General features: G+C 52.8%; 1 protein-coding gene across 1 annotated transcript; it reads left to right on the top strand.

The window, feature by feature from the left end:
* The first annotated feature begins 1,834 nt into the window (after positions 1-1,834).
* RPL5 (ribosomal protein L5) lies at positions 1,835-12,288 on the top strand. Its single transcript, XM_078883069.1, has 8 exons — positions 1,835-1,982; positions 3,389-3,461; positions 4,144-4,259; positions 5,248-5,382; positions 6,940-7,142; positions 9,315-9,492; positions 10,043-10,137; positions 12,034-12,288. The coding sequence occupies exons 1-8, from the start codon at positions 1,980-1,982 to the stop codon at positions 12,131-12,133; spliced, it is 903 nt and encodes a 300-aa protein (XP_078739195.1). The 5' UTR covers positions 1,835-1,979; the 3' UTR covers positions 12,134-12,288.
* Positions 12,289-12,367: the final 79 nt, after the last annotated feature.

Genomic DNA, 12,367 nt, shown 5'->3' on the forward strand with positions numbered 1-12,367 from the left:
AACTGGGCCCACCAGTGCATGGCTTGCTGCGAATCACGGGAGGGTCCACGATGCTACTGGTCAGTCGCCCTCCAAAAACAACGAAGGGCGGAGCAGCGACGCTCACAACAATGAGCGGAGCGCCGGGCGGGTAAAATACAGCGATTTGGCACAGTAGGGGGCACAGGTGGTGTGCATCTGCCGGTCATCTCAGTCAGCCGACTCATTGCACCCAGGTCTGTCCCGTGCCCTCCTGTCAGCGAGCCTTCGACACTTCATATGGCATCAAAGTGCATCTGACCTGCCACAGGTGACGTCGCCCTCACTTAGTATTGGTATTGGTACTGTGTTGAACTTCTTTCGCACCGTACGTAGCCAATCGGAGGCATCCGCAGGCGGGAGGGACGCGGTTCATTGATCTGCCCCGAGCGATGACAAATGATGGACGGCACGCTGCGAGTGAACTTCGCGAGGCAATCGTCTTCCAGAATTACGCGTTGAGAGTATTCGACTGCTCTACATTTCCACACGATAAGCCACTTCGTTGAGCTGTCATTTGTGATAGTGAGGGCGCTTCTGAAAAAGAGCGACAGTAACTCAGTGGGCCTTACCTGGTAAAATAAAAATTCTAAAAGTGGATTCGTCTTTCGTATGGCATCTACAATGTCACATTCAAGGCGGTCAAGCCAGGTAACCGCGTCAGGAGAAGCGGAATGTATCACTGTGATGTCTCCTTCATAGTTGTGGATCGGGCATTGCAATAATTACATGTTGTTATGGTCTGTTGTGGAAGACCACAATCGCACATTGGAGAGTTTTACATTTTCCATTTGTGCATCAGGTATCTGCATCTGACATGGTTTGTAGGACACGGTTTAGAGTGGACCATGAGCTTCGTGGAAGGTCAAAACCTGGGATCTCCTGCGTTGGGTCTTTCACAACGTGGTGTTTGTGAGCTCTTTGAAACCCCTATCACACGTGTTGAGATTTCTCAAGCCAGCTTTGGCCGGCGGTATCAGTTCGAAAGCGATATTATAATCCTTATTTATCCTGGAGGAATCCGATGAGCCGTGAAGTTATTTTTCATAGTATGTCTCCAGTAGGTGCACGGGATCAGAAAGTTGCAACAAATATTCAAAAAAACGATCGGAGTGCAAAGTAATTGTAAGGCAAACACATCACTAAAATAATAAACACTTGTATTTAACTAGGTAAAGCCCTTTTCAGAAGCTGCCTGGCCACAAATGATAATTCAACGAAGTGGCTCATCATGTGGAAATTTAAAGCCGCCAATGGTCGAACTTAACGAGGTGTTTTAATTTCAAACAGTTGCTGAACAAAAGCCCAAATCGCCAAGCGGTCAGCAACAAACAGCACCGTTATGGAAGTGCGTACACGTATGTTTAACTTATTTCGCACCGTACGTAGCCAAACGTGTTAATCGGAGGTGAAGTTACACATGAGTGTAACGTCGTAAATTGAATTGAGCAAGGTTATGTTTTGATGGCTGGGGGCTGGGAAAGCAACAACGATGATGATGTAAAGAGGGAACTCCAATGGAAGAACAGTGCGAAGTATGAGCAGGAGGAGCGAGGTTGACCTACAGTGGCAAGACGCGAACGAATGGATGGCAGCCAGTGGAGAGAACGTGCGTAAGAGCACGTCCACCACGGAGACGGAACGGTGAAATCAGCTCTTGTGTGGTGGAGGCCTTAATCCAGCAGTGGCAAGATCATGGCTGATGACGACGACGGAGTCGATTGCAATCGATCCATGGAACTGAATCGATACGACTCTTGCAGGACCTATTTGTGTCGCCGCTGCCCATTGGTCAGCAAGCGTTTCCGCCCACTGATCTCTAACCAATCAGCGAACGCGACTCATCGGCGCTCTCGGAAGTGGGCGGGCTCAAGTCCGCGCATGCGCCCAACGCCCTTCCTTTCCCTTTGGGATCCGGGCCGAAGCGGCGCCATCGCGGGGAAGCCGAGTCCTCGGCAACCATGGTAAGTGGCTCCCCGCGGCTCCTTGCGGCTCCCATATCGTGCAAATGGCAGTTTCCCCGCACCGCCCGTGCCTCCCCGCGTCACGTCGCCGCAATCCACCGACTCCCGCGCGGTGGATGGCGACGGATGGTGACGGATCGCCCTAGGCCCTACGCCGGCTCCCCGCTCCTCGCCTAGCCGCGCCTCCCGAGGCAAGAGGCCGCCTGGTGGTCGTTGGGCAACTCGGGCTGCAGCCTCCGGGGGTGGTTGGGCGCAGTGGCTTATACGCACGTAGCGTAAAGTTTATGTATTTTTCTGCGAACATCACAGGCCTTGATTCGAGTTTACGTGGGTTTGAGCCCCGGGGCCGTGAGAAAATATCCGTCCTCGACGGGGTGTGAGGCCTACTGCGAACACATGGCTCTCGGACTGGGCCGTGTTGGCTTATTAAATGGGCTTCTGAGGCTCCATTATCCACAGCTCCCCCGAGGGTCGGCTTGCGAGACTTGGAACGGATGAATTTGTCGGTGAGCATTGCTAAGGGGTCAGAGCTCGCAAGCCAAGCGGGTGCCGAGCCTGGTTATAACGACGCTTGAATTGGAGACCTCATTAAATCGGCAGCTGATACCTCGCGGGCAACGTTAGGGGTACTGACCACATCTATTGTACTCCACTACTATGCTCCCCACGCCTTTACCGACACGAACCCACGTGGTCAAGTTTGGTCGCGCAGCGCATCCACCATTTTCAGCACGTGGGGGAGGGGGGGTCTCGAGCGCGGTTGTGGGTTTGCCAACAAGTTGCACGTGTAAAACATCGGGTTGAACCTGATGCTACTTTACAAATAAAGTATGTAGAAAGAAAATAAATAATTACGTGACTTTACGGAAATAACCAAATAATTCCTGCAGTCACGAAAGCTTCGAATCCAGTTTGAAACGAAGTATGTTTAATCGCCGTCTTCATAATGGCAGCGAAGCGATGGGACGCGTCCGTGAGGGCGTCCACTTAACAGCGACGATTAAATCCTCGAGCGAGTCGAGTGTACACGTGCTACGGCGCATTATTACCGTGCAGGGTCGTGAGAGATTGAAACGGTTTTGGGCGAGCCCTTCATGCAGTAGCGGATCAGGAAGGCCTCGTCGCTTAGAAAATCATGGTAGTTGTGACGATGGAGAGAGTTGGTCGAGGTGTTGCGTGCTGAAGTGTGATGGTGCTTGTGGTGGTGATAGTTGTGGGAGATGAGTGGCTAGTGTCTTACCCAGTTTTTTCTCCAAATTACGCATTATATAATTCACATGAATCGCAATTCACTTTTACAAGCACGGTTTTCCACGGGTTTGTTAATTCCACTGCACCGGTGCAGGTTATCCGTGTGAGGATGCAGTGATGACGGTTGTTTCTGTGTGCACTTGTCCACTATGCAGAAGGGGTTCATAAAGACAGTGAAGAGCAAGGCGTACTTTAAGCGCTACCAGGTCAAGTTCAAGAGGCGTCGTGGTGAGTTCCCCTTCGTACTCGCATCACTTAAATACACTTACCACGATTTCATATCCATTTGCGCTGAGACAACTATCCCTTCGGAGCTGTCACACACCAATGCGATCCTCCGTGTGGAGGCTTCAATCTATCACACAGTTACTTTGGAATCTTCGAGTGATCTCTGGTCCACACCTTAGAGGTCATCATTTTCCCACCCACGCTGCTGTACAAGGGGTAATGCTGTTCGTCGCATGACGGTCAAGCTGGAATTTAAACACAAAGTGCAGAACCAACTTTAATATGGGGTTCATACTCTAGATTTAATATGGGGTTTTGTACAGTCATTCCTGGCCACCAACCCATCAACTTGCTACACTTAACCTGATTTAGTCGCAACCACGTCTGGCTAAAACCCAGATTCGAACCCAGGATCTCAGCGGTGTCCACTCAGCTCCGTCAGAGCAGAGTCGATCAACTTTGAAATGCATAAATAGCGGTGTCTCACTCGCTCGCCACCTCTCACCCACAAGTGACGCCGACATGCACTCTACGGCTTCCACCCCCTCCTTGCCCTGCCCCCTACCTCCCTCGCTCCCCTCACCCCTCGCCCTCACCCCTCCTCCACTCCCGACCTCCACTCACTGCTGCCTCCTCTCGCTTCATCTGTTCCCCCGTGTCCCTTGTTCCCTCTCTGAAACAGAGGGAAAGACCGACTACTTTGCACGCAAGCGCCTGATCGTTCAGGACAAGAACAAGTACAACACGCCCAAGTACCGGCTGATTGTGCGCCTCACCAACCGTGATGTCATCTGCCAGGTAGGAGGGACGGCCGCCTGTGGCTGCCCTTACTGGGGTGGTGGCGGGGGGGGGCAAAGTCGGGTACTGCGGAGATGTTAACTACCTCACCTGGTATACAGGAGATCGTGGGTTCCGACCCTTACGCCTACTCTATACATGGAGTTTGTGTGTTCTCCCCGTGGTCGGGTGGATTTTTCTCCGGTTCCTCCGGGTTTTCTCTCCACGTTTATATAAACGCGCGTTTAGAGCATTTGGCTGCGATAAATTTCCACGTTATAAGCCACTTCTATCATTTGTGGCCAGGTCGCTTCTGAAAATAGCTATTTAGCTCGGTGCGCCTTACCTGGTTAAATAGAATGGGGTGGCAGAGACTTAATAAGACAATGGGTCCTCTGGGACAGCGTTAGAGAAATCGTCATTGGTGGCATTCCCCATTTCTAGAAAAATCTCGTTGCCCAAAATCTGATGGAAGCTCCCCCTAGTGGGCAGCTGGGTCAGCAACTCCAGTCGGGGTACGCAAGGCGGAGCTCGCCTCGACTGCCTCACGTTTGATACGGTGGCGGCGTTTGAGTGGGACCTCGGTATGGTGGTGTGCTTGGGCTGTGTAATCAAGTGGCTGTGTGGCGTCGTTGCGTGTTAGCAACGCTCTGCTCTCGCATGAGAGCTGCTTTGAAACACTTGATGACGCTGGTTGTTTCCCAGCGAAACGTCGTACAACGTTTTCAACCTTTTGCTTGGAGTTTGAAACATTCCTCTTAATTTGGCTGATAAACCCACTCGATTGCGAAATGTTCCCTTGACGTGACACCTCGATTTAATTGGCTCTGTCGGGTGAAGTGGTATTAAAAAGTACATGCCGACACGATGCAACCCAAAATACGCTAATTATCAACCATAGTTACACTTTATTTCGTATCATTCATCGCTTCGTTTTTGTACAGTGTACCTCGTAAGCTGTGTTTTTGCGTCGTACCCATCATGGCATTGTGTACATGGTGCGTTGCAGGTGGCATACGCTAAGATCGAGGGCGACGTGATGGTGTGTGCCGCCTACTCGCACGAGCTCTCCAAGTACGGCATCACCGTGGGACTCACCAACTACGCCGCCGCCTACTGCACCGGCCTGCTGCTGGCGCGCCGCGTGAGAGCCGCACCCCACCGTGCAGCGCCATCCTCGCCGCCATAGCGCCGATCAGCACCGTCGCCTCCCCCCTCTTTCCGTACCACCAGACTACCCTCACCACCACCATGACCTCCCCATCGCCTGTCCTCTCGCCTTGCCATCAGACGTGACCTCACCGTCATTCTTCGCGTCTGCGATCCCAACGCATGGCGATCTTCACCATCGCCTACCCTCTATAAAAACGATAAACCATTTTTTCAATAAATTTATATTTTATCAGATAAGGCCCACTGAGCTATACAGCCCTTTTTCAGCGCACTGCCCTCATCAACACTGCCCACCCATTGTGTCAAATCCAGCTCTTTCCCCGATACCTCCTGCAAGCCCAGCCTAGCCGGCGCCGCGAGGTGATGACGTCCTAAATCTGAGGAGACTCAAGTTGGTCCTTGGTCCCATGCGCTGATGCCAAACCATCAAGACGGGTCTGATCACGGCGCCGCTAGTGCCCTGGGGGGAAGGAAGATTATGGTACCTTTCTGAGCGGGGTGGTGGGTGCGTAGGCTTAGTGGGTGTTGTGGGGGTGTGTGTGGTGCATGCTTTCAAATTTGTGTAGTCAAACTTTTTTTTAAGAGACCAGGATAGGAGTCTTGTTCGCACCATTAACCCAATTTGTTAAATCGACAAAATCAGAAAAAAATTAAATGTTACAGGGATGAAGCTAATACACATCTGAGTAAAAACATCTGTCAGCGTGAAACATTTTAAATATTGCACGAACGTAAGTCAATGTTGAATTATAACTTCCCTGGAGAGCAATTTTTATTTGCGCAGATTGTACCGTAGCTGTGTGTGTGGGGAGGCTCGAGTTTGAGGGCTACGGTCCCCAGCGTTCGTGCGTCTGCTGCGTGCGTTGAGCACGTGCGTGGTTCCTCTGTTCCATGCTCCGTTGTGTAGTCTTGCATGCTCCCTCACCTCCGATCAGCACGGTTGGCTACGTACGGTGTGAAAGAAGTTCAACAAACATGCATACTGCTGTGTATCTGCTATGTTCAATGCACGTCTGGTCTGTCTCTTGAGTGCATGTGTTCGTTTGATTAATTTCTTTTGCACGGTACGTAGCCGACCGCGCTAATCGTAGGTGCGGGGTTGTGTGTGGGTCTACTACCTGTGTGCGTGTGCACGTGTACCTGTGTTATATACACGAGTCTGTTTTGTGTATTCAGTGCACGTGTACCTGTAGTGTGTGTGCGCTCTGTACTTGCACTATATATGTCTGTTGTGTCCAATCGGTGTGTCTGCTGTGTGTGTCTGCCTGTGTTCAGTTTCATGTCTGTCTATTCGCACCTCCGATTAGCCCGGTTGGCTGCGTACGGTGCAAAAGACGTTCAACATACATACAATGCGTGTCTGCTGTCTCGTGTTCTCTGTCCACGCCGTCTGTGTTATGGCTGTGTTTAATGCGTGTCTGCCATGTGAGCTCGCGCATCTATGCGTCTGTCCTATCCATTCGATTCGCGTCTGTCCGCACACGTGTGTCCGTCTAATCCGGCCACCGCTCCGTCGCCCGTCCACCAGCTGCTTGCCAAGCTGGGCCTGGACAAGGTGTACGAGGGGCAGACCGACGTGACGGGCGATGAGTTCAACGTGGAGAGCGTTGACGGCCAGCCCGGCGCCTTCACCTGCTACCTGGACGCGGGGCTCACGCGCACCACCACCGGCAACAAGGTGTTCGGCGCGCTCAAGGGCGCCGTCGACGGGGGCCTCTCCATCCCACACAGGTGGGCACAACTGCACACCTCCACGCCTGCACGCCCAGTCTGCACACCCAGCCTGCACCCCCAGCCTGCACACCCAGCCTGCACCCCCAGCCTGCACCCCCAGCCTGCACCCCCAGCCTGCACCCCCAGCCTGCACCCCCAGCCTGCACCCCCAGCCTGCACCCCCAGCCTGCACCCCCAGCCTGCACCCCCAGCCTGCACCCCCAGCCTGCACCCCCAGCCTGCACACCCAGCCTGCACACCCAGCCTGCACACCCAGCCTGCACACCCAGCCTGCACACCCAGCCTGCACACCCAGCCTGCACACCCAGCCTGCACACCCAGCCTGCACACCCAGCCTGCACACCCAGCCTGCACACCCAGCCTGCACACCCAGCCTGCACACATTCTATACCTCTCTTCCCCCCACACTCTCCAGCTGCTGCCAGCGATTCAAGGAGCGGGTGCACGGGGAGGTTGCAGTTGCAACGCGGCTCAACAGATGGATTTACTTTGTGTCTGCTCGTTGCACTTGAGGATCGATCGGCTCCACCTTCGCCGGTGCCACGTGAGCGTCTAACGCTCGTACCCCACGTGACCATCCTATTTGTGTTGAGCCGTGTCGGTTGGTGGAGGGTTCTTCACAACGCCGCCGCCGCACATTATTTGGTCGCATCGTTCGGTGTCCTGCACCAAGAATCTGTTGTGAACGCGTGACGTTGGCTGCGACGGGTTTGCGCTTGAGCTGCGACCGCCTTTGTTGCCGTTGGGAATTTGACCCTGGAGGGAAACCTGCCCACGTTGATAAAAACTTATCGCAGGATTGGACAATTAAAGAGGATAAATTTTGCCAGCCAAGGCGATGTCATCTCGCACCTTGTGCGTAGCTGTCCGGTCCTGGGCTTCCCCGAGGTCGACTCAGCCTTAAACGAGTCCCGGGAGCCGTGCGTTTTAGTAAACATCGTCACCGGGGGACACCACAGTTTGGCAGGGCATGTGCGCGTGGTACCCCGCGCGGTTGCGGCCTTCGCAGGTTGCCGCTCGCTTGACTGTACTTTGGCGGTAGCGAGATGTTAACTAGCACGCCTGGTATATACAGATGGTCGTGCACTGGATCCCAACCCTGACGCCTGCTGTATATTTAGAGTTTGCATTTCTCTCCCTCTCCCCGTGGTTGAGTGGATTTTTCTCTGGGTCCTCCGGGTTTTCCCCCGCATTTAGCAATATGCATTGAGAGTGTTTGGCTGCTGTTAAATGACAAGCGGCTTTGTTGAGATATCATTTGTGACCAGGTCACTTATGGAACAAGCTATACAGCTCACCTTGCCATCAGACGTGACCTCACCGTCATTCTATTGCGATTCCTTCGCGCCTGCGATCCCAACGCATGGCGATCTTCACCATCGCCTACCCTCTATAAAAACGATAAACCATTTTTTCAATAAATTTATATTTTATCAGATAAGGCCCACTGAGCTATACAGCCCTTTATCAGCGCACTGCCCTCATCAACACTGCCCACCCATTGTGTCAAATCCAGCTCTTTCCCTGATCCCTCCTGCAAGCCCAGCCTAGCCGGCGCCGCGAGGTGATGACGTCCTTACTCTGAGGAGACTCAAGTTGGTCCTTGGTCCCATGCGCTGATGCCAAACCATCAAGACGGGTCTGATCACGGCGCCGCTAGAGCCCTGGGGGGAAGGGAGATTATGGTACCTTTCTGAGCTGGGTGGTGCGTAGGCTTAGTGGGTGTTGTGGGGGTGTGTGTGGTGCATACTTTCAAGTTTGTAGTCGGTTAACTCTTTTTTTTAAGAGACCAGGATAGGAGTCTTGTTCGCATCATTGACCCAAGTTGCTAAATCGACAAAATCAGAAAAAAATAAAATGTTACAGGGATGAAGCTAATATACATCTGAGTAAAAACGTCTGTCAACGTGAAACATTTTAAATATTGCACGAACATAAGTCAATGTTCATACGTACATACACAACAGCCTGTGATAGAGGCTGTACAACACCAGTCAATGTTCATACGTACATACACCACAGTCTGGTAGAGGCTGTACAACACGAGTCAATGTTCATACATACACCAGTCTGTGGTCAAGGCTGTACAACACGAGTCAATGTACATACACAACAGTAGTCTGTGGTGGAGGCTGTAAGTGGCGGCGGTGGTTTGTGTTTGTTGTGCAGCACCAAGCGATTCCCGGGCTACGACTCTGAGAGCAAAGAGTTCAACGCGGACGTGCACCGCAAGCACATCCTGGGCGTGAACGTGGCGGACTACATGCGCTCGCTCATGGAGAACGACGAGGACGCCTACAAGCGGCAGTTCTCTCGCTACATCAAGGGCGGAGTCGTCCCCGACATGGTGCGCTACTTGGTCACCCCCCCCCTCCCACACATCCGATTATCGCGGTTGGCTACGTATGGCGCGAAATAAGTTCAGTGTATGTACACCGCCAGCGCAGTGGGTCCACTCGGGAAGCGTCGCCCGTGGTTGGGGTTGGACGCCGTGGTGGCAGGATGTTAACTACCTTGCCTGGTACGCAGGAGGTAGTGGGGGCTATATTCCGTGTGTCTCCCCGTGGTGGTGTCAATTTCTTCCCGGGTCTTCCAGTGTTCTCCACGTTTAGAATAGAAGCGTTTAGAATAAATTAACTGCTGCTAGAACATTCCATCTGATAAGCCACTTCATTAAACGATCATTTGTGGCCGGGTTGTCTCTGAAAGAGCCGTATAGCTCAGTGGGCCTAACCTGGTAAAATAAATTTTTTTTATAGTTTAGTTTTAAATAATGCTGCTGTGTAATGAGGGTTAGTGTGAGGAGGCGGTGGCGAGGTGGTTAACCCTGCTGTGTAGATGGAATGTTGGGTGTAGGCTCGTGGTGGTGATGTTGAGGTTGTAACCCCGCTGTGTAGGTGGAGGGGCTGTTCAAGAAGGCTCACGAGACGATCCGAGAGAACCCGGTGCACGAGAAGAAGCCCAAGAAGGAAGTGACGAAGAAGCCCAAGAGGTCTGAGTGGACGCCATCACCACACAACCACAACTACACAACCACCACCACACAACCACCACCACACAACCACCACCACACAACCACCACCACACAACCACCACCACACAACCACCACCACACAACCACCACCACACAACCACAACTACACAACCACACAACCATCACCACACAAACACAACCACCACCACACAAGCACAACTACACAAGCACAACTACACAACCACCACCACACAACCACCACCACACAACCACAACTACACAACCACCACCACACTACACAAGCACAACTTCACAACCACCACCACACAACCACCACCACCACCACACAACTACACAAGCACACGGATTCACAACCACACGGCTGCACAATCATAATCACACCATGGTACAGCTACACACACAGCTGCTCAACTTCACAGTCGTACGTGAGGAGTGTAGCGTGGTGGTGGAAGGGATAGTCTGATGGCAGGGTGAGAGGGTAGGTAGGCGATGGTGAGAATCTGCGGCGTGGAAGGGGTAGTGTGATGGCAGGGTGACAGGGTAGGTAGGTGATGGTGAGAATCGGTGTGGCGTGGAAGGGGTAGTGTGATGGCAAGGTGAGAGGGTAGGTAGGCGATGGTGAGAATCTGCGGCGTGGAAGGGGTAGTGTGATGGCAGGGTGAGAGGGTAGGCAGGCGATGGTGAGAATCGGTGCGGCGTGAAAGGGTAGTGTGATGGCAGGGTGAGAGGGTAGGCAGGCGATGGTGAGAATCTGTGCGGCGAGGAAGGGGTAGTGTGGCAGGGTGAAGAGGGTAGGCAGGCGATAGTGAGAATCTGTGCGGCGTGCCAGCGGCAGGCTGGTGCAGTAGGCGGCGTAGTTGGTGAGCCCCACCATGATGGCGGACTTGGATCTTGGCGCTTGCCAGCTCTCCCCTGCTTGCTCCTGCAAGCCCAGCCTAGCCGGCGCCGTGAGGTGATGACATCCAAGCTCTGAGGAGACTCAAGTTGGTCCTTGGTCCCATGCGCTGATGCAAAACCATCAAGACGGGTCTGATCACGGCGCTGCTAGTGCCTTGGTGGGGGGGGGGGGGGTACCGTCTTTCTGGGCGGGGTGGGTAGACACGCATGTCGTGTGTTCCCACACTTTATAGTTGGCTACGTAGGGTGCGCAAAAAGTTCTACATACAATGGCAACCGCCCAGCTACATACCAGAGGTGGGACAAAGTCATTGTTATGCAAGTCCAAGTCGAGTCGCAAGTCATCAAATTCATGACTCGAGTCTGACTCGAGTCCAAGTCACATGACTCGAGTCCACACCTCTGCTACATACACAACTACCCAAAATACACAACTACCACAGCGGATAGTCACACCCGACCACACTTTCTGCAGAGCTTTGCGGTTCGAATCTGGCGGGTTGCCCTGGTCAATACTTTGGTGTGTATTAACAGATAAATACTACTTAACTGTGGTTAACGATCCCATTTACGAGTCGTTGGCCGTTGAGCAAATATGTCAAACTCAAAGAACATGACACTGCAAATGACTCGATTGGGGATTGCACACAGCAGCTCTGAGGGCAGTGGTTGATCTGGAAATGATGACTTTATCATACCTGTTTTGTAAATTAATATTTAACTTAAAATTAAGTTAGGTAAACTACCCTAATCCTAGCTGCATTAAAAAAGTTTTCCAGTAATAGCCATCACTTTGTATTCGAGATGAGTGAATGGGTTTTGTCACCAGCGATGATGGGGGGGGGCTGGGTGGTCCACGGAAATGTTTGCATTGTCAGTGGTCCATGGTGCCAAAGCGTTATTGAGAAGCGCTGCATTATGGGAACGAATGGGGTGGCAAAGTCATTGTCCACTGATACTGCCTCGTGCTAACGTTGGTGTGCTCTTGCCTCGCAGGTGGAACCGTGCCAAGTTGTCTCTGGCCCAGCGCAAGAACAGAGTTGCTCAGAAGAAGGCGAGCTTCCTGCGGGCGCAGGCCAGCGAGCCGGCGGAGTGACGTGCGCTATTGGGGCTGTGATGCTGCCAGCGCCACAGCTGCCGGCCAAGGGCAGCATGCGCGTGCTGCAGGGCGGGAGCTTGTGGTGCTGGTTGGGAAAGCATTCGTAAATGATCTAACCTTGGATATTTCAATAAAAGACACAAAACGAGGAACAGCCTGAGCTGGGTTTTGAGTGGCTTGTTTTTATTTGTGATGCCGATTGCACAGAGATGGAACTGCCCCTCCCCCCAC

The sequence above is a fragment of the Lampetra fluviatilis genome, chromosome 68 (assembly GCF_964198595.1).
Source record: "Lampetra fluviatilis chromosome 68, kcLamFluv1.1, whole genome shotgun sequence".
Lineage (NCBI taxonomy): Eukaryota > Metazoa > Chordata > Hyperoartia > Petromyzontiformes > Petromyzontidae > Lampetra > Lampetra fluviatilis.